Source organism: Bombus impatiens, unplaced genomic scaffold, assembly GCF_000188095.3.
Source record: "Bombus impatiens unplaced genomic scaffold, BIMP_2.2 scf_0051, whole genome shotgun sequence".
NCBI lineage: Eukaryota > Metazoa > Arthropoda > Insecta > Hymenoptera > Apidae > Bombus > Bombus impatiens.
The window spans coordinates 449,760-472,766 of NT_176470.1; the positions used below are offsets into that span (position 1 = coordinate 449,760).

The window sequence follows — 23,007 nt, forward strand, 5'->3', positions numbered from 1 at the left end:
GGGGAGCCAATGGTCCCGTGCGCCCAGGGTCGCGTCATCGTCGAAACGGCGCGTCCGGCGCTTCCGTATTTCGCCACGTGTACCAGTTATCGTCGGCAAGTGGCGATAACCAGCACCCCGATCGAGATAGCCAGTATATCTGGTACGTTCTCGAGTACCACACAGACCGATCAACAGTCAACGGGTTCTGGCAGCAACAGAGGCGCCATCAGTAAGATCCCGATGCTTCCGGCTCACAGTACCGCGGCCAGACCAGAAGACCTCGGTGTAACGCCCTGGTACCTCGAGGATTACCCTACCATAGATTCCTCGCCGGGGCCCATGGGCGATCGGAGCTCGTATCCCTCGTACTCGCACATGGACACGGAAATGAAGCCGGAAAGCACGTCCACGAGGAATAGCAGCATCGACAGCGAGGTACCACGACCTGGTCCAGCGAGTACCGCACCTAGGAAGGCGTACATGGATCTGAGAGACGCCATCGCTCTGCTGGACGAAACCTGCCCGAACCAGGAGCCCAGTCCGTCCCTCACGCCGAGAACACCCAGGACCCCGTTAACGCCACACCCGAGGAATAAACGGGCGCGATCTAAGAGCAGCGACAACTCATCGAACTATAGCAGCGAGAAATTAAACGATCGGTCGTTCGAGAAAGAGGGTAAGGAGAAGAAGAGACCGTTTTTGAAGAAGATCGGCATCTCGAAGACGGAGGACAAACCGTTCCTGGCGAAGCTTGCGCCTAAGATAACAGGCAAGCCTTACTTGGAGAAAATCGGGCCTAGCAAGGCGGTGGAGAAACCTTTCTTGGACAAAATTGGCTCGTCGAAGACGTTGGATAAATTCATATTCGATACTCCGCGTTATGAAAGGTGGGGCATTAAGAATGAAACGTGCGTGGAGGAAACAACGACGAAGACCGAGGAAACGAAGAAGGCGGAGGAGAGAAGGGTTCAGAAGAACATGAGAGTGGAGCAATCGTTTGACGTTCAACGTAGAAGATCTGCTAAAGGTCCTTTGTTGAAGATGTATTCGTTCGAAACCGAGGATCTAGAATCGACTGTGCAAGTAAAGGAACTTCGAGATCCTCTGAGAGGTGCCTCTTTGGACGATGTCCTGGACTCCGGGCCTAGCTCTTTGCCATTGGATACTACCACCACGACGGAAGAGTCGCCTAAATTGGAAACGAAGGAACGGGCTAGCAATGGAGCTGAATTGCTCATGTGTCGCGTTACGACCAGCGAGGAAATCATTTTTACTAACGCAAGTGTCAGTTCTGATAAAGAACTTAATAGCTGGGACAATTCACCAAGAAAAAGATGGCTGCTGAAGAGAGATCCATCGACACCAAGGACACCTATTCATCGAAAGGTGATCCAAAACTCCCAAGCCGTTGAACAGACGCAAGATAGCGTTCCCAATTCACCAGTGAAACGTCCAATCTCATCTGTTCTGCCAGATCAAAATGAATCACAAGCTGACTCATCGGAGAAAAATATTTATTCGCCAATGAAGACCAGAAGACAGACGTATGAGGACCTGCTGGACAGGAATGGCAAGGATCAGGGTGAAAAACCTAGCAAACAGGCGCAGTTTGAGAGAAGAGGCATTTCTTCGGATAATCTTTTGTCCAAGGATCGCTCTATCGCTTCTCTTGGATATCAAGAAAGAGACCATGTCGAAAAAACTAGGGAAGCATCGTCGGAGGATTCTCTGGCGCATAGGATAGGTCAGGAGTATTCCAAAGAAACGTTCAAACAGCTTCAGGATAAGTTTAAGTACCATGAAATTCCTACTGAAACGTACGCAGACTTCAAAAGACGCACAAGAGGCAATGTTCAGAGCATAATTGGAAGGCAACAGGAACGACTAAAAGCGAATAACATCGCGCCGGATGCTCGTGACAAAAGTCCCAAGGATCCTACGTCAAAAACAGACGAAGCGTCAAAGTCAGTAAGTTCGACTCCCGCTAAGATGGAAACAGATTCGACTTCGGGAAGCAAGAACGAAGTGGTACGAGTCCATGGAGGTACAGTTAGGTCTGTACTGAAGAAACAACAGGGAATAGATCACCCTAGTGATCAGGACTCGGATACAAATTCATCCATAAGGCGACCAAAGAGAAGGATCTTCCACGAACCGTCACAAGAGACGATGGACTTGCTGACTGAGCTAAGAAAGGTGAAAAGTTTGCTAAAGACTCCGTCATGGGAGAAAGAGGATCTTGAACTGGATAAAAAACCAGTTCGACAGCCTAAGCGTATTCTGCTGACTGACAAGGAATTCTGTCTGTCTGTTGAACGGGAAAATAGCATTCGCCGTCCATCGAGGGTGATCAATTCCCTAGAAAGAACAGAGGAAGGACAGCTTGATAGGAAGCAAGAGGAAGATGGGCAAAAAGAGAAGGAGAAAGAGGAAGAAACGAAGGAGTCCGATGGAGGAATTCCTGGCCCGGCTCTGTTTGAGAAGAAGTGTTTGTCGTTGGACTATGCCGACGAGGAGAAACCACAGAAACCAGAAGCTAGAGCTATTTCTTTGGCTTCTGCCAGGAATTTGCCTTCGGAGGTTGAGGAAGCGGTCGATTACTCGAATGTAGCGTTGATATGCGACTCCAAAAGCTATTCCTCCGATGTTTTCAACACTCCATCCGATGAAACTAACGAGAAAGAGCGCGGTAGCGACTCGGAGAAAAACGTTCCGAAGAATATGAGCCAGAATCACTGCGCTGAAGTCGATATCGCTATTCCTATCGATCAGAAGGCAAGCAGTCCGAAGGGTAGGGTTCAGATTCAGGGTAGGACTAGCGATCTTTACGAGATCATATCCCCGAGATCAACGCCATTCCGAGTAAAAAAGCGACTCGGCAAGATCTCTGTCGAGGAGACGGTCAAGCCGGAGAGTTTCACCCTAGGTTCTAAGGTCGACTGCCGATCCACCGTTGCCCAGAAACGGACCAAGTGCTTCCCTTTATAACGCACGCCGACCTGCCAGTGGGCGAAACGCTCTCTGACGACGTCCTGTGTTTGGCGTTCACTCTGAACGAAATTCGGGCCGAGAATAATGGCAAATCTGTTGGTCTCGTTTAACTCTTCTGATAAACATGGATAGTGAGATCGATCTTGGAGATTTGGAGAATTGTAATATGGATGGTTGTAGACTGCTTCCGAATCCATCTTTATTTCTCGAGTACCGTTTTTTCGCTGTTTAAACAAATCTCTCTTTTCTTTCAACAGTGATCATAATAACAATAAGTTGTTCCAATAAGATTGAAAGATGATTATCTATGAGGAATTTCTGAATTCTGACAAGTGCTTCTGGTTATTGATCGTTAAATACAGCGATTCCGCCGCGGTTGTTAAGAATAAATTTAATTTGATAAATAACAAATGTGTTATAAAAAATTAAACGACGAGTATCAGGAGGGTTAACATGGCCTGGTGTACTGCCACGCCCTTATCTCGCTCTCAATTTCTATCAGGGCGAAAATAGCAATCAACGTTCGCAGTTGTTCTTGGGGATAATCATACGAACTTAAATTCAACTCTCGTTTCTTTTTTCTTCTTTCTTTTATCGACAAACACGATCAAAAAGTACATAAAAGCAGGACGATAATATTTCCTAGGAAACTATCGAGAAGAACTTATCTACATTTTTGATTCTCAATAAAGTTATGATTTTCGGAACGTCCATTTTCTCCAAGATGCAAGCGATTAGAGATGGAGAGAATTTCCTTAAGGCTCGAGAGTCGTCAGTGCTTCACACTTACGCAGATAATATTCTAAAAACGCATCCCGACCACTTTTTACCCGACGTTTCGCGATAGGAAACGGCTCGAAGAAGCTCGACAGATCGACGCGAAATTTTCCACGCAGTGTATTATATCCGAACATCCGACAACGACGAAAAAACGGTGTCGCGCGCACACTTCCGCCTGTCGAGCAGTGCCTTGTTCGTGGATATATTTATTTAGACAAAAATGAGAAAAAACAAAAAAACGAAGAAAAGATTAAGCGAAAGAATTACGAAGAATCCTATCGAACGATAATTAAGTAAAAATGAAGAAAAAAAGAGAAAAAAAAATCACAAAAAAAAAATATATATAATATATAATATATATTCCGACTGCGGGCCGGATTTTCTGAATGGGTCCATGGAGTTGTGCTTTCGATTACGCGCATCACGAATGTTCTTCGACGAATTTTTGAGAAAAAGGAAACTTTCGCCAAGCTTCCGAAATTATATGCGAAAGCAGAATGACATAGAAACGCGAATTTGTACTCTTTTCGAAAATCTATTTGGATCAAAAACTTCGTTCAAGTTAGTTATGCTGCTTGAATTCGACGGATCGGTAATAAGACTTTAAGTTTGAATTCGTACAAGTCGAGTTACTTAACTTTCCATTCGATAATTTCTCTTTAGGTGAATATTTCTAATGAAAAGTAGAGGAGGGAGCAGTTGCGTACGTAAATGAAACGTTAATTATATAATTATAAACATAATTTGTAAAATCCATAAGTATAATTGTAAACGTAATTTGTAATCTATCCTGTGATGTATATCGTATAACGTAAGGCAAAATCACCTCAATGGAGATTAAAGCTGTCCTAGTAAGAAGAAAGTAAATTGCGTAAAATCCTCGCGTCCGCGAGCAAACTTCGATTTACTCGAATTTGAATTGTTTGAACGTGGGTAACTCGGCTAATCTGAACGAAGTTAAAGGGGACGATCGTGAACAGAAGAGACTAGGGAATCTCGCGAGAGAGTGCAACTCCCACGCTTGCCAAGCCTATTCCCTGTTCGGCGAAGCGCGTGACGTTTTAACGACGTAAAGAAAAACGTAATATATTATATTGTATCGGAGAATAACAGATTGTTACGTTCCTCTTATAATTTTCTAGAGGTAGATAGGATCGATAAACGACACTCAATGGAATAATACGGAAAGTAAAGAATAAATGTAGATATATAAATATAAATATATATATATATATACACACAGGCAAAAAATACAATGACACGTAAGGAAAAAAAAAAAAGAAAAAGTGGTACATACTATCGTTACTCCGATGGAATATTTGTACGTATTCTATATACTATATATATATATTATATATATGACTATTAGAGACTAAAGCGAGTTGGTATATATGTATATATATACTTGCCACGTGGTGTATACGCGTATGTATATATAAATATATATATAGAAGCGTATGTGTACCTAAATAGGTGTACTTGTACGGATCCTATAGTTGACGAAATGTGCCAAACAAAGATACGATTTATTGTATGTTATGGAGTTACTTTTATATACATATATTTATACAGAGGGTTTACGTAAAGTATATAAAACCCCGAATTGAAGATTCTTAACGTATTCTAAGTGTAGAGAAACTCTGTCAATGTGGTACGCGGCGTGAAGTACGTCGCGCCCTTTTGTTTAACCGATGTACAGGATGGTCCACTTATTACGATCCTTTCAAATATCTCTTTTATATTTAAGGAGAGAGAAAGGAGAAATATCCATAATGCCGATGACACCAATAGGCTGAAAAGTTATTTGAAATATAATTTACGAAAGAAACGATCTATCGCAATTAAATATTCAATCGATTCAATTGGCATATAGAAATTCTGAAATGCCACGTTTGCAATTCAATGTGAAATTTTGAGCGATCAACGCTATACGATTATATTAATACCGAATAATTAATTTATTTACGTTGATCGTTGACCATTGCTTTTCTCATCCAAAAAACTGCAACCATCGATAACAAAAGATAACAGTGTCTTTTTTGATAAACCGATAAAATTCTAGCTACAGAGTATCAACCGCGAGAAAGCTCGAATTATAGCGAATTTTAATCGACGAGTGAACTCGCGTGAACCTGAGTTCATCTCGCGAGACATTTGCCTTCGTAAAGTTGTAAAAATCGTCGTCCTTCGCCGTCTATCTTCTTCGTTATCGAAAACGGAGTATACTTGAAGCGATCGTGGTTTATGGATTATCCTCCATATATATGCGTATATATAATAAACGAATGTGTATGTGAGTAGAATAATAAGAGAGCAGAAAATTCGCGCAGTGTCGGTAGAACAGATATTAATCGAGCTCAAACATCGTCTTCGATTCGAGGAATTATAGATTTTGAAGAAAACGCTCTGTATCGTTACGTGAGCGCGGACGCATCCACACGATCGTAGGTGTTTAAACGCGCGTGTAACAAGTACACGCGAATTGTCCATTGCACAGGTGAAGGTGCTCGTGCAGATTACGTGTACACGTTCGTGTACCTATACGAGCGGATATCGTATATGGTACTTACACGTACACGCATTCTCATCGACTATAATTTTATTTCAAAATCACTATCCACCCGTGGTACTCGTTGTTTCTCCGCCAGTTTACCCCTTTTTCTTTCGACGTACTAAAATTTAGAAAATCATAGAAACTTGCTATTTTAACGTCTCTGCGATAATCGTCGGATCGATTAAGGAATCTTTTCCTGAAATTATTACTTTTTATCGTAAGATCGTGGTAACTTAGCTTCTTTGATTATTCTCCGACTTTTGAGAATAATTCGTGAAATAATCGGATAATATAGTTTCTTCTCTGTTTGCTCGGTCATTTTTCTTTTTAATTATAGAAATTTAATTATAAAAATTCGGTCATTTTGCGCGAAGAAACTTAATTCGTTATCAGAGTTAAGATTTTTCTTATCTGATACGACAGTAAAGTGTATCGTTGATCGATTCGTACGAATCTGTTAGAATTAAAAGCAACGAGTACCTACTTGCTCGTATGAAACATAATTCACGATTTTCTTGTTCGGTAAACCCCGTGCAATGCGCATCGTTTACGTTCGACAAAGTGCAATCAAAAAACATGGTGAGGCAGGGTTCGCGTTCTAATTCGGGGCATAAATCGTCCAGACTCGTTCTTAACTTGGAAAAAGTGAGAGGAACATCACAACAGCTATCCGTCCATCTTATCGGCTGTCCATGCTCTTCGTCTGTGTGTGTACCGCTAGAAACGCGTGCTTCTCGTCTACGTATATAGTTGTCTATGTAGAACATCCTTTGCTTTGCCATAACAAGACCGGATGAAATTGAGAATGATAATCGAAGAAAAGTTATTTTCATTTATAAGAAAGACTTGAATAGATGCTGCACTGTTTAAGAGAAATTTAAGGATCACGTAATGTAGCAGAAGAATATAAATTTGGAAGAATATCAAGGAAATCTAGAAACAGAGTATTCTGCTAATAATTACGAAGAAAAGAATTTTTTTTAACAAAGTAAAAAAAAAATCTTCAAAAACTGATAGACGAAAATTACTTTTCAAATACTTTCGTTCGATGTACTCGGAAACTAACTAAAAATCATCGAACAAAGTTTCATCGACTCTTTCGGGTCTTGAAATTTGATTTTCAAAATGAAAAGTTTCCATACTTCTGGTGCTGAAAATTCAGAGAAAAGATTATTTAGAATTAGCAAATAAAAAGAATATTCCTTAAGGATAATCTATGTCAGGCACGGAGGACCAGAAATGAAAATGAATTTTGCCTCAATGGACGACAAATCGAATCGTAGATATTCGGAATAAAAGCAACGCAAGGTAGATGAAAAGCACGCAGATCCGTTCTAAAGTATTAAAAGACACAGATCAAAGATTCGCGAGGAGTAGAGATCGTTGTATTCGGGTTTTAAACTAAGTACGTTTCTTTCTCGCGGGCGAGATTTTAGCGGCCGAGAACGAAACCCTAAACACGTCCATTCGTCACGGTCGCATGCATGAACTTTTAAAGTTTTATTGAAGAAGAATTTATGGGCCGTATTAGAAAGTTAGCCGTACGATTTTCTTAATCCCGCTGGAAATTTTCGCGCTCTAATGAATTTTAACGATTTTACGCCCCAATCAATCGGAGATTGTTTTTATTCGATTATTCTATCACATTTTACTGGAGATTTTATCGAGCTTCGTTGCTACGAAAAAATAACGAAGATTCTTTTAAAAAAGAAAGGATTTCTTTTTTCTTTTTTTTTTTTTTTCTTTTGTTCGTTACTCCTGACGAATTTTTTCTATCGTTGTTTGGCCGAATGGTTGCTAATGTTTTAATATTTCAAGGGAAAGTGGAATACCGAAGTGTGGTATTATAAAAACGGGAAAGATTTTGATATCGAATGATTGGATAGTTGTTGTTACACTAAAATATATAGTATATTTTATTTGTTGTAAAAGAAAGATAATATATGAATGCACATGTGAGACAACGCAGATGCTTTTGAAACATAAACGTACGAATACTTGGACTAATCGACAATATGATGCAAATGACCTAACGTTTAATGTTTCTTTCAAGCTCGTTGAAAGCATGTACAGATTTATTAGATTTTTTAAATGTTGAATGTTTATGTTGTCCAATTGAAAATGTATTCTAAGCGAACGAATCTCTTGCAAGATGTACTAAACTTGAAGATACGTATCGTTCGAGCTTCGAGTATTTAAATTACGCGCGCAATTCACAAGCCGAATCTCGGAACTTTGGACGCGTATGTCTTTCAGACGATGATAGTTCTTTTTTTTTTTTCGTGTGCGATTTTTGGCAATAAAATTAAACGTCTCGTTTTACGTGTATGGCAAGGTGCAAAAATCCCTATTTCTATGGTAAATGCCAAAGAATTAAAAAATACGGAAACAAGAGAGAAATGCGGTAAAACAGAGGAACGACGTATCTCTGCGTTTTTTCTTTTTCTTAAAAGGGACATTATTTTTCTTCGAGTAGCGGGAAACATCTGATTGCAATTCGTATATATGAGAAAATACATTTTTGACATTCTACTGCTCTGTTCGAGTCAATAGAATCTTCATCTAAATATTTTTTCCTTCGTCTTCTTTTTTCTTTTTTTTTTTTAAGATATCATACATCGCTTAAATAAAGTTAAATTAAAAAACACTTAATCCCGCTCTGTAAGCGTCGTTCCTCTTATTGTTAATTAACAAACACTTTGATTATAATTTTCGAAAAATGACGAACGAAGCAAGAATATTTGTAAAAGTTCTACTAATCAAAAATGAATTTCATAAATCTGACTGTCACCACACGACGAATGCATAAATTTTCTAATCTGCTAATCTGGTTAACCGCTTACGACGAAATGAAAATTTGTAATGCGGGTTCGTCACAAAAGTGAAGAGAAATTAATTTTTATTAGATATAATTATCAATCAGATTCGAGTGAATTTGATTTTAATAAGAGTATTGGTATTTTTGCATTGTTAATATCACGTAATTATAATATATAATATAGCGATACACGTAAAATGAGATTGCAACGCGAAATAGAAAGAAAAAGAACGACGTTGTCGCGAATCGAGTGACAGGATGAATTTTTTAAAGCACAAGACGTTAAAGCGTTCAAGAACTCATTTTCACCAAGTTTGTCATATTTGCAATTTCTCCCTTCCGTGCATCGTTTTGCCCGAAAAAGTACGAGATGCCATGAAAAAACGTTGAGAACGAGTTCTAAATGCAATCCATTTATCGAACTGACATTAAATGGCGAGCGAATGAGCGACGTTTTGTAAATTGTGTGATAAGTGATTTAAATAAAAACACGATGTGGTACATTTTGTGTAACATTGGTACATTGTTGTAAATAATAAATAGATCGTATGTTGTATTGCGGCTATTCCGTTTATCCCCGCCCCCTTGTTAAAATCCACAGTCTAATCGTGATTCTACTTTTAATAATTTACAATGTAATGACATACATATCGCGATATTTCAATGAAAAACTCACGTTACAAAATACATTTTATAAAATATCTTACAGTTGTGGTAGAATGTGCCAGCTTCTGTAAAATCATATTTTTCTAATAGCTTACAAAATAGTTTTTCTTGAAGAATGAAAAAACATTTAGAAGTTTAATTGAATATTAGAGATAAATTTCGAATTTCGAGATTCAGAACATTGTTATAAAGTTCCTCCATGCCACTTCTCATTAAAGGATTGGGATGAGTCATTCTAGGATCGCTGGACAGGCCATTAGATGATTAAACGGTTGATTACCTTTAAATAAACGTTTATTGAAATCTTTAGTAATGTACAAGATAGATAAATTATATAAATCATATAATTCTATTACTAATATTGATATAACACAATTCAATAACGCTGCGTGTCTTATAATATTGTTATAAAGTAATAATTTCGATTCTATTCCTAGTTCTATTTAAAAATAATTGATATATGCAAAAATAACATACTTCCTAACCTCTAACTTCACAGAAAAGGGAACTAACAAGATCTATGGCTAACGAATGGCGTGCTTTGAACAGCGTGCAGATGTTCTCATTGCTAGATCGTCCACGAGTTGCGAGCGGTGATCCTTCCTACGATTCAAATTCCCGAATACCGGATCTATAATTTCGACTTGTTTCTACTTGCTCAATGGCAAAAAGAAATAAAATTAAGGAATTAATAGAATATTTAACTATTAATAAGAATTTAAAATCTTATATTCAGTAATAAAGGACGTTAGACTGATACAACTGTCAGAAATCTTATATGCTATGAAATGTACTAATATAACACAATGGTAACGCTAAGAATTAATTGATAACTCAATGGAAATAGTAACGCACAAGAAATTACGTAATGAAAAAATAAAGCCGCGAAGTCCAATGATACAGACCCTTTTATATCCTGATTTTTGCCGTAGCGGAGAGAGTGACCTATGTACAGGCGTAACTTTCCTTTTACTGATATCAGGGGTAACAACAGACCTCGCATTTGCATACCTTCAGGAGTCAAACACAGAACAACGATAGATCGGCATCACAAATATCACATCTATTTCGTACATTGCTGGTGACGTAATTACTGGCGTGTCGTCTGTGATGATTCCTATATTCACCGTAGGAAATCGCAGAGGATGTAAGAAACATCCTGAATTTTTGACAGGTCGGTATTTCATAACCTAAGACGCAAAGTTCCATTTAATGTAACGATTATGCGGCAAACTGTTTTTCTAATCCACAACCAGCAGCATTGCTGCAGACTAAACCAGAGAGGAAATAAGAGTTCTCACGCCTATGACTCTGGTTGTTCTTAGACTAGTACTGCACCATGCGGTCAAGTGCTGAAGTCAACTCAAGCTAGCATTTACAAGAACCTATAAAATTAGGGATCTGTCTTGTTTGATTGCACACTAGCATAGACAAGAACCTAAAGAGTTCCACGCCTACAAGAACCTATTTAACTATATTGTTCTAAGGAAAAGTTCATATCTGCTTTTCTATCCGAAATAGACAAGTATAACTAGACAAGAGAATGATAAAATCGCCTAATAATGATTAATAATGATGTTAGTAAAAATATAATTCTAAAAAAGTTAAAAATAAAAAAATGTAACTAAATGAAGGTAAAAATAAAAAAGTAGGGAAAGTATCTAACTTTAAACTTAAATACATAGGTTCTTGTATATCCTAACTTTAATTGACCTCTGCACTTCACCACATGGTATACTGTGAGACAATTAGAACTATGGGCATGAGCACTCTTTTTTCATCTCTGACTGGACAAAACAATAGGGAACACAAGACCATAATTTTGTGTCTCTTAAAGCACTTAAAGCTCTTAAATAGAATTGTTTGTGAATAAACAATGTGTACCTTCTTATAAAGTGTTATAAAAATTATAAAAAATTCATTTCATTACTTCCATCATGTGTTACTTTGTTGAAATTGTTTTGAGTATTCAAAATCAGCGCTCTATGTATGCTGGACAATACAAGAAACTTCCCATCCTTAAATCTAGAAATATCACCACCGCAGGAGTTCCTAAACCTGTAAATACGACCGTGCCTTCGATGCTTTCGCCGAAGGGTGGCGTTAAATACAAAATTCTAATCCTAGTCTGGACACTCGCTAGGGAAACTGTCTGATAATTGAGTCGTGTCTAATCGCAAAATATCAACCTTGAAAGGTCAATATAGTTCGCGTTCTTGCGAGACAGAAATAAGCAGAGTGTCTCTGTCTCTGTCTGAGATATTCATAGAACTGGAATCTTCTTGTCTTTCATGTTGATTTTTCACAACTAGTCACGACTCAATTTTTGGACAGTTTTCCTTAGGCTTTGGGTTTCGGTATATCGGTATCGAAATTTGCTTATATGATGGTATATACGAGTATGATACAAATGCACATTTTCCTCTCGCCGTGCGTACGGACGTTTCTCCCACCAAAAACATCGAAGGAAGAAATGTGCGTATAGTACGACCATTTGACCGCTAGAGGTGGCAATTTGCGGAATGTACTTTTGGCTGAATTTCTTTCACGCTCATCGGCGACCTCCCTACTCACCTCTCTGGTTCCATAAATAATAATAAGATGTTAGACTTGTGTCATACGTCGTCTATGATTTAATATCTGATGTTTCAGTGTAATAATTCATAAATATATAAATATTATTATTTAGACAGAATTGAAATCATGACTTCTACTAAAGATGATGAAGATTTTTGGTACAGTAGCGAGAAACGATCTTTCTGTTTCGAAAATAACGAGGTTGAGTTCACAAAATTGCCATTGATAGTAATTTTTTGTCACTTTAACCAACTATTAATGATATTAAATAACAGGTAGATCAATTGTTTGGAGTATCAAAGACCGATACAGATAAATTATGGGCTGGTATCTCCAACACGTCGATTGCGGACGGATCTTTAAAATCTACTAATGATTATCAACCACTTAAGCCTATGTTATCTATTATCTCAGAAAAAACACTTTCTTGCAGTACGTCAGTAAAATCACACATTAATCAATTCTTGGTGCAGTTGCTTGAATTTTCATTATTTCCATTAACTGATAGGTTTGATACAAAAACAAAGATATATATTATATGAGCACCTTTCACGTTTCATAGTTTTAGCTACGGATAAATTGCAAAATCTTCATCCAGAAACAACAGGTCTACAACCAGATATTACTCTTAGAAAAATTTTACTTGGCCAACCATATTCTTTGGAACAATATAAATCGCTTGTCAGTAAAACTACCTTATTAGATGCAGCGATAATAAGTGGTGATGGAAATGCAATTTTAATAGTAATTTTTGGTTTCTACAATTTCCATAGTACCTTAAAATATTTTACATATTCTAAATAAAATAAATGTTGTAGATTATTTTATTCCTTACAAAAACTCTTAAACGGTCTTTAGTTCAGAGAATATTAGCAGAAAGGCCAGATGCTGTCAATGTTTATATAAGATATCTCTCCATAAGAATGCAAATAAATGAAATTATAGACATTTTAACGTATGTATTGCACTATGTATATTGCTATATTATTTTCTACATTTCTAATTAATTTGTCATTTTTACAGAATGCTAGGACAACCAATGGATGCAGCTGTAAGTTTTGATATAACAAAATTTTTAACTCTGCAAAATCACAGTAAACTCGTCCTATTTTAGATGAAAACTTTACACATTATCATAAAAAATACTCGAGATCCTGATAGATTACTAAACAAACTTCGAAATAGTTATAAAACACAATTTTCAACTTTAACTGATTGTAAAGAAGCTTTATTTGTCCAATCCTACATAAAGTTACTTGGTAACTATCTTTCTAGTATAATTTCAAGAATTTTGATAAATTATATATTAAGTAGATATCTTTTAATACTATTAGAATGGCAAATGGTAGCAAAAGTAATCGATGGAAATGAAGATATTGAACTAAATTCATCAGTTCTTGACTGTCTAAAACACGCGTGTAAAGGTCACTGGGATTTGCCAGAGGGTAAATTAATGTCTCCTACAATTTTATCTCAACAGCATGATGTGTCTCCTAGACAGTATCAAAAGGTTGTATTAGAAGTTAAAGCAGCAGCTAAAGAGTGGGATGATGTTGATCGATTACTTGTGACAAAGGCATGTTTTATATTAAAATTTTGTAAATTAATAATAATTAATGACATAAAAAAGTGGATAATGAAGACCATTGTTAATTTGTAAATACTAGGGATGGCTAGGAAGCAAAAAATTGCAAATTCATCTTCCTATCGAAGATGTACTAAAGATATTGCATAAAAATAGTGCACCTTTCGAGGTTCTTGAAAAATACTTAAAATATGTCGATAATATAGAGAGGCGATTGGAATTGTCAAAAAATATGCATTGTTTTAGAATAGCAATTGATGTAAGTGTACAATTATTCGAATATTGGCACTAAGAAAAACTGACGTATTATGAATTTTATATCTTTTTCATAGATACTTGTACAACAAGCAGATCGTACGGCATTAATGGAATATAAAACAAAATTACAACCTCAATCCGAAGAATATTTTTACGCGGAAAGCGCGTTACGATTGCCATCGGTTAAGTGGAAAAGCTAAAACTAATTTTATTTATATTATACTGTATTTAAATATTTATTACCCGAAAAACGTAACTATACATTTCCACAATTAATTTTTACTAATTTCCTTATAAAGTATATTTATATATAAATTACAGCGACTACAAAAAATATTTGTATATCAGTGTATTTATTGCAGAATTATATACCAATTAATCAAGTCCAAGTATATTAAATATCATTTGGTAATACTTCCGTATGACTAAAAATTTAGTACTGCGAAAATAAAATGTAGAATCTGATAAAAAAAACTAAGATAACTGTACCAAATTATGCATATAAATACTATTTAAATATTTATATATTTATAGGATACATGTAGTTGTAGTCAGTGATACCTGCTAAAACCTGCCTTATCAGTGGATGTGATGATAAACAATAAATAAAAAAAGAAAAATGTGACTACAAATACTTTTTATAACCAGCGTATTTCGTTTATGTCGTTTCAAATATTCTCGAAGAATATTGAAGATAAAAATATCAATCCTGTATGATCGAACGATAGCAAAATTCATGATAATTGCCCGCTCAACGCTTTTGTCCAAGAAGACTGCTATGATTGGCGAGTTGCAAAGATTAGCTTCGCGATATGGCACACACCTTGTGAGTCAGGATTAAACGTTTTATCTACTCTCTGTTAACGGATATCGTGAATTCTTCGATTTTGAACGTATCTCGGAGCAACGAACTCGCCTGCCGGCGACTGAAATCTCTGGATCGCGGTTATATTCGTTTGTTAATTTCCATTGACACACGCATGAAATTTTTGTTGCTACGCGGTCGATTCGACGGAATAGCTGAATCGGATACGCGGTAAAAATAAATACGTACAGTAAAAAGCGCAAAAGAAGGATCACCGTGATAATCGTGCTTATTTTTCGGATGAAATTCAGTGCAGTACACGTGCATCATCCAATCGTTGCCGAAGGAACCGTTAGAAGTTTCAGTCGTGTGCGCGTTTGAACGATCTAGTATACATTTGTCATCTACGTGCGAAGAACCACTCCCGATTGGTGTTACGGTGTTTCCGCGATACTCGGTAAGTTATTATACTATTCCAGCATCTTAATGGTCGAAAAAAGGATAAAGATATTAAAATTTAATTACATTTCTATGCTTTGAATCGGTTGCTACTGTTACATCTTGCAAAAATATGCGTAGCACAAAGTCGTGGCATGTCGAAGAAAGAGCCCCGAATATGTCGACGGTCAGTGTTTCGAGCCAAAAAAGTGAATGGAATGTTATTCCTTTTAAGTCTGCTTCGAGATCAATCGTATAAATAATATCAGTGATCGTTTTTCGATCGTCTAATGAATTTGTTATATTAGATCACTGTGTTCACCACTGGGCTTTTAGAACTTGATTCTTTCTTTATGTATTATATCTGTTTTGCATTGTATCAGTATAATGATAATGTACAGTTTCGCTAACTTACAATCTGTTTCATGTTTTTTCCCTATCTGTTGAATCGTTATGTTTTAGTTACCGTTAAAAGAAGAGTACCAATATGGCTGTTAATGTTTATGCAACAAATGTGACAACTGAAAACCTGAGTCGACATGATATGTTGGCATGGGTAAATGACTGTCTGCAGTCATCGTTTACCAAGATCGAAGAGTTATGTACTGGAGCTGTTTATTGTCAATTCATGGATATGCTTTTCCCTGGAAGCGTTCCATTGAAGAGGGTCAAGTTCAAGACTAACCTCGAGCATGAATACATACAGAATTTCAAAATTTTGCAAGGTGGTTTCAAAAAGATGAATGTAGATAAGGTAAGTAATACAAAGTTATATGAAGTTTATGCAATGAGAATCCTAGGTAAAAGATTTTTAATGTTTTTGAGAATTCTTTTAAGATTCAAAAGTTGAAATGTTTTAACATTTAGTATTCTGTGTGACATTAATTTTGATCAGAAAATGTGGGATTGACAATAATACTATCAAAACGAAAAGCATTATTTACAATTATAAGATTTTACTTGTTAGGAAACTTAGAAAATATAATAGTTTAATGTAGATAATGAAATAAGACATTAGTGTCAAGGTAAGCTGAAGTAATGAAACAAGATATTCTGACAATAGATGGAATTATGTTGCTTCATTGAAAAGTGTTGTACAAAGTGCCAATAAACATAAAACTATAATTCAATTGTTATGAAAATGGTTCAGGTAATACCAGTGGACAAATTGGTAAAAGGCCGCTTTCAAGATAATTTTGAATTTCTACAATGGTTCAAGAAGTTCTTTGATGCAAATTATGATGGCCGTGATTACGATGCTTATGAAGCTCGTGGTTGTACACCATTGGGTTCTGGTGTTGATGGAACCCATAATTTGTCAAATCCTCAACTGGTACCTTTACCACCTCAATCAAAGCAGATGCAAATGCAACAAAAGCATACGCAGCAACGTAACATTGCCCCTCGTCAACAGGGTACAGCAATATGGTGTCAATTTAATAGTATTGCTTTTTGCATGTCATATATTTTTACCTATATTATTTAAAAAATTGTCTAATTAAATGCTACATCAAATTTTATTACGATTATATGTAATTGCATTTATAAAGTATAGTTGAAGGCACCATTTGCTTTTGCAGTTTTAATCACATGCAAGTGTACAGTTAAATGGATTGAAATTATTTTGTAGCACAATATCTTTTTATTATTTATCCATTTTATATGTAAGCAGATATCTATTTCTCCATTATATTTAGTTTTACAATAGTAAGATATTGCACATGCTTTAATTATGAGTAGCTTGTTATTCATGATCATCAACATATGAATAAAATTTCTAAGACAGTTATTTACTACAGTAGTAGAATGGTATCATGACTGTTATTTTTAACAGTCTATAAATACACTCAAGTGGGGGGTAACAGATTGTCTTAGGAGAATAGAATAGACTGGACTTTCTTTAATCTTCATACTGTATCTAGGGAACACAATCTCTGTTGATGTATAACAAGTGATACACAATTTATAATTTGATTAAAATCTGTTAAATATAACATATAATTTTTAATTTTATATATAATTTAATATCAGGCCTTTCTATTGATAAATTTACAGTTTAAAAATAAAGTTCTAATAATCCTTGTATTCCCCTTATTTATTTTATTATATTTTGTTATTTTAACTTTTTTATTTCATGTTTTAAGTTTTCATATATAGAAATTATTAATATCGTCAAAACATTTTTCTTATGTTAATTTTTTTGTTAATTTATTATTTTGTTCCACATGCTTTTGCAATCATTTGCAGATTGTTCCAATTGATAAACTGGTGAAAGGCAGGTTCCAAGACAACTTTGAATTTTTACAATGGTTCAAGAAATTTTTCGATGCAAACTACTCCAGAACAGAGCCATACGATGCACTTGCTATGAGAGGAGGAGAAGCCATGGGTAGTGGTGGAAATAATGCACCGCATGGCACTAATGCAAAACGCACCACACCACGTGATGTAAATTCGACTAAACCGGCCGCTCGTATTGGTACATTATTTCACAACTTTTTTCTTTTGTATCATTTGAAGTTGCGTTGTTAAAAATAACGCGAACATTTGCCAAAAATAATTTATTTTTAAGAATAATGAGAAAATTAACATATTGATTCCCTTCTAATTTACAATCAACATGGCCTGGTTTTGCTTAATTGAAAATAACAATTAAAAAATATATATAATTGCCAAAAGATACGATATATAGTCAAATATTTACTTATTTTTTTGTATACGAATATTTTCATAATTCAAATTGCAAACATGAAAAGACAATGGGCTTGTGTGTCCTAATAACACGAGAAAAATATTTCGCTTCAGGTGAGGATCCTTCGCCTCCTGTACCTACAGCTAACGTCAAGTCTAGTAATTATTTTTTTTTTGTCTTCAATATTTTTATGCTCGTTTCTTTTATTTCTTTAGGTTTTGGAGGGTTTAAAAAAGGGTATCTTACCCAACAAACTTGTTTTAGAATTCTGACGTTTCTTGGGAGTAGTTTAAGAAGTAGTTTAAATTTAATAAAAAAAAAAAAGGGAAGATTTATAATTTTGGTTGTCCATCCTTCATTTAACTGTTTAAGAAATCATGTAGATATTGCTTTATTTATTTGCTAATCATAAATACTGTGAATAATCATCTTAATGCATGCTCTTTATCTTGTTTTATTGTACAGTTCACTGTATAGATTATGCTTCTATTATTTATATTTAGTATAGTTACACTGCTTGTTGTAAGGACATCCACACAGTATTATTTTAATATTAAAGTAGATTTGTTATTAAGTGTATATAATTCTTTTGTGATTCATAATATCTTTGTAAATACGATGAATGTCATGTTGCATCTGTAGAGATTATTATGAATAAAAACGACAAGTGACTTAAAAAATAATGTATCAATTTTCGCATCTAGTTAACAAAGCTCCGGCTCATCGTCCGCAAGCGAAAACAGGCGTGGGAAATCGTGTCGAATCTGGAAAAGTTGAAGAACTTAGTGCCCAGGTATGCGGCAAACCATAAATATTATAATTCATATATTATATAATATTTAATATACTTCTATTATATATAATATATTATATATTATTATTTATAATCATAATACTATTTATAATAATTTCTCATAGTTGATGGAATTAAAAATGTCGTTGGATGGGCTGGAGAAAGAAAGAGATTTCTACTTCGGGAAATTACGTGATATCGAAGTTATGTGCCAAGATTGTGATAACGGAGATCCTCCCCCAATAGTACAGAAAATCTTAGAAGTCCTTTATGCAACAGAGGTATACTTCATACTTCAATGACACATATACATATAACTGATATCATGTTATAAAATTACATTATGTTACGTTGTTGCTATTTCTTTGATTATGCAGGAAGGGTTTGCACCACCGGAAGAACTGGAAGGAGACGGTCTTGCGCCAGATGACGAAGAAGAATATTAACTTCACTTTTTTTTGTACAATCACTATAAAAAGTACGACAGCAAATTGTCCAAGTGCGTTTCAGTTTATTATCTATTTGTGAGCCAGTATCAGTACCCTTCGCATAATTGATAAGCTACTTTGTATAGCTATTTAAGCATTTCCGCCTTTTCATTTTCGTTACAAACGTTTTCACCGAGAGTTCATTAAAAGATTTGCACGTATAATTAGGGTAGGAAAGTACATTAAATAAATGCACTTGAATAACTTGTACTCTACGACAAGTAATTATTAAGGGTCAAAGAAAAGAAAAAACAGAATTAGCAGTTCATCTATTGTCATAGTTCTTTATCGTAATAAAAATAACGGTAGAGCTTTGAACATCGATAAGTCTTAAAATATGAAGAGGAAAAAAAAGAAAATAAGGGAAAAATATTTTTGGATGCAGATACTCGACGACTATCTGAATCCAGTTTGTTATACAGTAATTTTATGTTAACTATGTTCAATAACGTGTGAGTGTTTTTGTTTGTAAATGCACTACTGTTTTTATCGATAAATAGGTGAAATCTCGTCGGTTTGTCCTTTTCGTACATTGTTGTAGTTCTTTGAAAACCGTATTTTATGAGCGCATAATCTATAGTGTAACTGTTTCAAACCTGTTTACCTTGTGCAATTGCGACACAATGCGTATGATACAATCGATTATTTGTTAACAATTGAAACCATTAATTTTTCACCGATCATAGATGTGAAATACGATATATGATATAATATGTCGAAACTGATTCTTGAAACGCATTAAATTGAATTCCCCAAATTTTATACACACCTTTCGTTTTTTCTTTTCTTTCTTTCTTGTTTTTTTTTTTTTTTTTTTAATTAATGGAAGATCATAGTTTATGCTATCATTGTATAATTTATAAACTCATAGACACGATTGCGATCTAAAATCTAAAAAAAAAAAAAAAAAAGAAAAAGAAAACTGAACGAAACACGAATAACACATGTTTCTTGAGAAATAGTATGATTACAAGTAAAAACGACGATGATATTCACTTCTGTTTCCAGCTAATTGAATTTTGGAGATGCGAACGATCGTTCGATTTGGAAATTGGATTGACTGTCTGGTTTTGCAGAAATATTTATTTCACGCGAGTAAGACACGACAATCGTTTTCGCATCTCCACGATCCGTCTTTCAGAACGAGAATGGCCTTAAAAAACCAGCGATAAACTTGAGATTACAGAGGAAATACTCGAATTATTAGAGAGCAAACGCAAAGTGTATCTCCGAGCAGTACGACATAATTGATAAACGAATTACGTTGCAAGTACGAGGAAACGCTTGGCTTCTGAGAGAAAAAATAAAAAGATAAAACACAAGCAAAAAAAAAAACAGGAATTAAAAAGAAAAGCTAATGAAGAAAATTTGTAAAATTATATGGTCAGAAAGGGATTGAGTGAGAGGAAACGAGTGAAAGGGAAAATCAAGCACGTAAGCGAAAACTATGCGAATAATTTGCTACGTGCCATGGTATGGCTGGGTAATACGTATGTCTTTTGAAGTCGTCAGGTTCAAAATCCATCGTACAGAAACGACAAATTATGCATTCGACATATTTTAGTTTTCTCTTAAGAATTAATCGAATATAAATCTTAAGATACGCGTCGATCATTGTTACTATCGTTTCTATTAGGATAATAATGCTCGTGTTAATTACATGTAACGACTATAAAAAAAGACGAAAGATACACGACGCACTTTAACTTGCGCTAAGGTTTATTGCTCTATGTGTGCGTATATAGCGAGCCATTGCGAGAATGTGCTTCAAAATTTGAAATTTTAATGGTGAGGTAATAAACGTTTAATAGGATTCAACATTGCATGGTTTCCTTTTTTTTAATCTTTGAGTACGAGGATTGAAATTTTCACATATTAAGATTTCATATTAAAGTAGAAAATATTAAAAAAATATTTCTTGATACTACTTTTCGATTGTTTATCATTTACAATATAATATGTGTCATATATTGCTTTTTTAAAAATATTTGACATCACATATATTGAGAATTTATTTGGGTCAATTTGTGATGTTTCAAATTCTACATTGTCGTATTGTTGCTGTAGTATATATATATGTATATCATAGATCTAAGTGTTTTTAATTTATTGCAGTTAATCATGCTGCTTCATTTGTTAGTATTTCAATTTTTCTTGTGCCCTTATAAGTCTGATTTTATCAATATCTATACCATTAAAATTTTAGTGTATCAGGAGAAATGGGAGTATTTTATAAGGTAGATAACGAACTACGCGTAAAAGAATTAAGAATTACGAATACGTCGATAAGTTTTTTGACATAACTTTTTATCTCTATGTTCGAAATGCTAATTTTTTTTAATTTCATCCATCGTGAAAAAATAAATTAATGTGTAATCCATATGTACAAATTTTAAAATGCCATATAATAAATGAGAATTGCAATTTTGCTAGCAAATTGCGGTTGCAACGACTGTTTCAATTGTGCTAATAAATAAAATGAAAAATATCTTTAATTATCTTTTTCTCTAAATTATTCAGAATGATACGAAGAAGCTGTGTAATCCGCAAGATTTTTTAGAAAAACCTGCATCATATAATAAATTTATTCCATAATATCTTAGTTTGTAAATCATATTTCTCTGATTCATTTTTTATTTCACTTCTTTGTCATATGCCACGCAGAAAAATATCATTTAAAAAGAAATAGATACATGTTATTCAGTGAGTCGCAGAAGTATTCGTACCCTCGCAATTATTGAATTCATACGATTGATATTCTTCAACGATATATACACTAATGCCCATCAATGAGAATACATATCTACGAATATAATTAAGCTTTTCATTAACGTATCGCTTATTGAAAAATAGCAGTTCCTTATAATATTTCAAGAGAGATTAAACGAAACATCGTGAATTCGATAATTATAAAACTACGAATACTTCTGTAATTCACTGCACAACACCATCAAATCACAAACTCCCCTCAACAAAATCCACCAAGCAATAATTCAACACAACAACAACAATAACAATTTTATTTCCATTCATCCATATTGCATCATAGTATCAAGAACGAAACGAAGTTGCCTCGTTTCTGCCGCTCAAGTCCACGGAGCAACGATCGAGAAGAACCGATCCTCTGGCGTTGCTGAACGTGCGTGATCACGAAGAAACTACGGAGATACGGTAGCGGCCAAAGATTCGCCGAGCGACGATCCTCCATCACCAGTTGTTCGAGTGAACCGTTTGCATAGACTTCGATCGCGTGTGTCGCGTTTTACGTCGTGCTGACTACGAAGACCGTCCATAGGGAATCGCCTGGTGGCGCGGAAAGGCGAAGGAAGTTCCTCAAGAGGAACCCAGCCGGTATCCGGCGTTCGATCAACGCCATCTCTAACTATACTTAGGTGAGAATGGAACGAAGGAGAGCAACGAAACAAAAACGACGAAGACGATGCTTCTTCGTTTTGGTGTTTTAAGTTTTGTTTGTTTCTCTCACGATTGGTGAATTTTTCTCACGGTTGCTCGCGACGGGAAGAGAAACAAGGTCACGTAATCTGATTTTTATGCGGTTCGCGGTTTTCGCGCCAGTCGC

The 23,007-nt window shown here is 35.3% G+C and overlaps 4 protein-coding genes and 1 long non-coding RNA gene across 9 annotated transcripts in view; 4 read left to right on the plus strand and 1 right to left on the minus strand.

Annotated features, from left to right (window-relative positions):
- The window catches only part of LOC117151101, a 10,076-nt gene extending 395 nt beyond the window's left edge, over window positions 1–9,681 (plus strand). The window contains exon 2 of the mRNA XM_033324216.1: window positions 2–9,681. Coding sequence (XP_033180107.1) covers window positions 10–2,970 — 2,961 coding nt within the window. The 5' untranslated portion in view covers window positions 2–9 and the 3' untranslated portion in view covers window positions 2,971–9,681. The remainder of the gene's footprint in view (window position 1) is intronic.
- Window positions 9,682–10,067: 386 nt separating this feature from the next.
- Window positions 10,068–11,265, minus strand: LOC117152446. Its single transcript, XR_004462829.1, has 2 exons — window positions 10,546–11,265; window positions 10,068–10,422 (listed from the first exon to the last, which is right to left on the minus strand). It is a non-coding gene; the product is annotated as an uncharacterized LOC117152446 (long non-coding RNA).
- A 1,033-nt stretch (window positions 11,266–12,298) lies between these two features.
- Window positions 12,299–14,676, plus strand: LOC100740969 (spermatogenesis-defective protein 39 homolog). Of its 2 annotated transcripts, none has more exons than XM_012392433.3 (9): window positions 12,299–12,569; window positions 12,644–12,800; window positions 12,877–13,112; window positions 13,187–13,323; window positions 13,392–13,419; window positions 13,483–13,627; window positions 13,703–13,944; window positions 14,036–14,212; window positions 14,286–14,676. In XM_012392433.3, exons 1-9 carry the CDS (start codon window positions 12,495–12,497, stop codon window positions 14,409–14,411), a joined length of 1,323 nt encoding a protein of 440 aa, XP_012247856.1. In that variant the 5' UTR covers window positions 12,299–12,494; the 3' UTR covers window positions 14,412–14,676. The 2 variants fall into 2 exon arrangements, with proteins under 2 accessions (XP_012247856.1, XP_003485393.1); XM_003485345.4 differs by having other exon boundaries at window positions 12,931–13,112.
- Window positions 14,677–15,000: 324 nt separating this feature from the next.
- Window positions 15,001–21,245, plus strand: LOC100741087 (microtubule-associated protein RP/EB family member 1). 4 transcript variants are annotated; one of them, XM_012392471.3, is made up of 7 exons: window positions 15,001–15,473; window positions 15,917–16,208; window positions 17,702–17,933; window positions 18,260–18,304; window positions 18,851–18,939; window positions 19,065–19,220; window positions 19,317–21,245. In XM_012392471.3, the coding sequence occupies exons 2-7, from the start codon at window positions 15,942–15,944 to the stop codon at window positions 19,383–19,385; spliced, it is 858 nt and encodes a 285-aa protein (XP_012247894.1). In that variant the 5' UTR covers window positions 15,001–15,473; window positions 15,917–15,941; the 3' UTR covers window positions 19,386–21,245. The 4 variants fall into 4 exon arrangements, with proteins under 4 accessions (XP_012247894.1, XP_012247905.1, XP_012247911.1 ...); XM_012392477.3 differs by having other exon boundaries at window positions 15,466–15,641; XM_012392482.3 differs by lacking the exons at window positions 17,702–17,933; window positions 18,260–18,304 and adding an exon at window positions 16,605–16,869.
- A 1,244-nt stretch (window positions 21,246–22,489) lies between these two features.
- Window positions 22,490–23,007, plus strand: part of LOC100744004 (paternally-expressed gene 3 protein) — a 14,603-nt gene continuing 14,085 nt past the window's right edge. Inside the window, exon 1 of the mRNA XM_033324249.1 lies at window positions 22,490–22,819. The gene's annotated coding sequence lies outside the window, so the exon portion shown is untranslated. The remainder of the gene's footprint in view (window positions 22,820–23,007) is intronic.

Coding starts and splice junctions, on each gene's coding strand:
- LOC100740969 (XM_012392433.3), top strand. CDS start 12,495: ATGACTTCTACTAAAGATGATGAAGATTTTTGGTACAGTAGCGAGAAA. Junction 13,420..13,482: donor GACAACCAATGGATGCAGCT/GTAAGTTTTGAT, acceptor GTCCTATTTTAG/ATGAAAACTTTACACATTAT. Junction 13,628..13,702: donor ATCCTACATAAAGTTACTTG/GTAACTATCTTT, acceptor TAATACTATTAG/AATGGCAAATGGTAGCAAAA.
- LOC100741087 (XM_012392471.3), top strand. CDS start 15,942: ATGGCTGTTAATGTTTATGCAACAAATGTGACAACTGAAAACCTGAGT. Junction 16,209..17,701: donor AAAAGATGAATGTAGATAAG/GTAAGTAATACA, acceptor AATCATTTGCAG/ATTGTTCCAATTGATAAACT. Junction 17,934..18,259: donor TAAACCGGCCGCTCGTATTG/GTACATTATTTC, acceptor ATTTCGCTTCAG/GTGAGGATCCTTCGCCTCCT.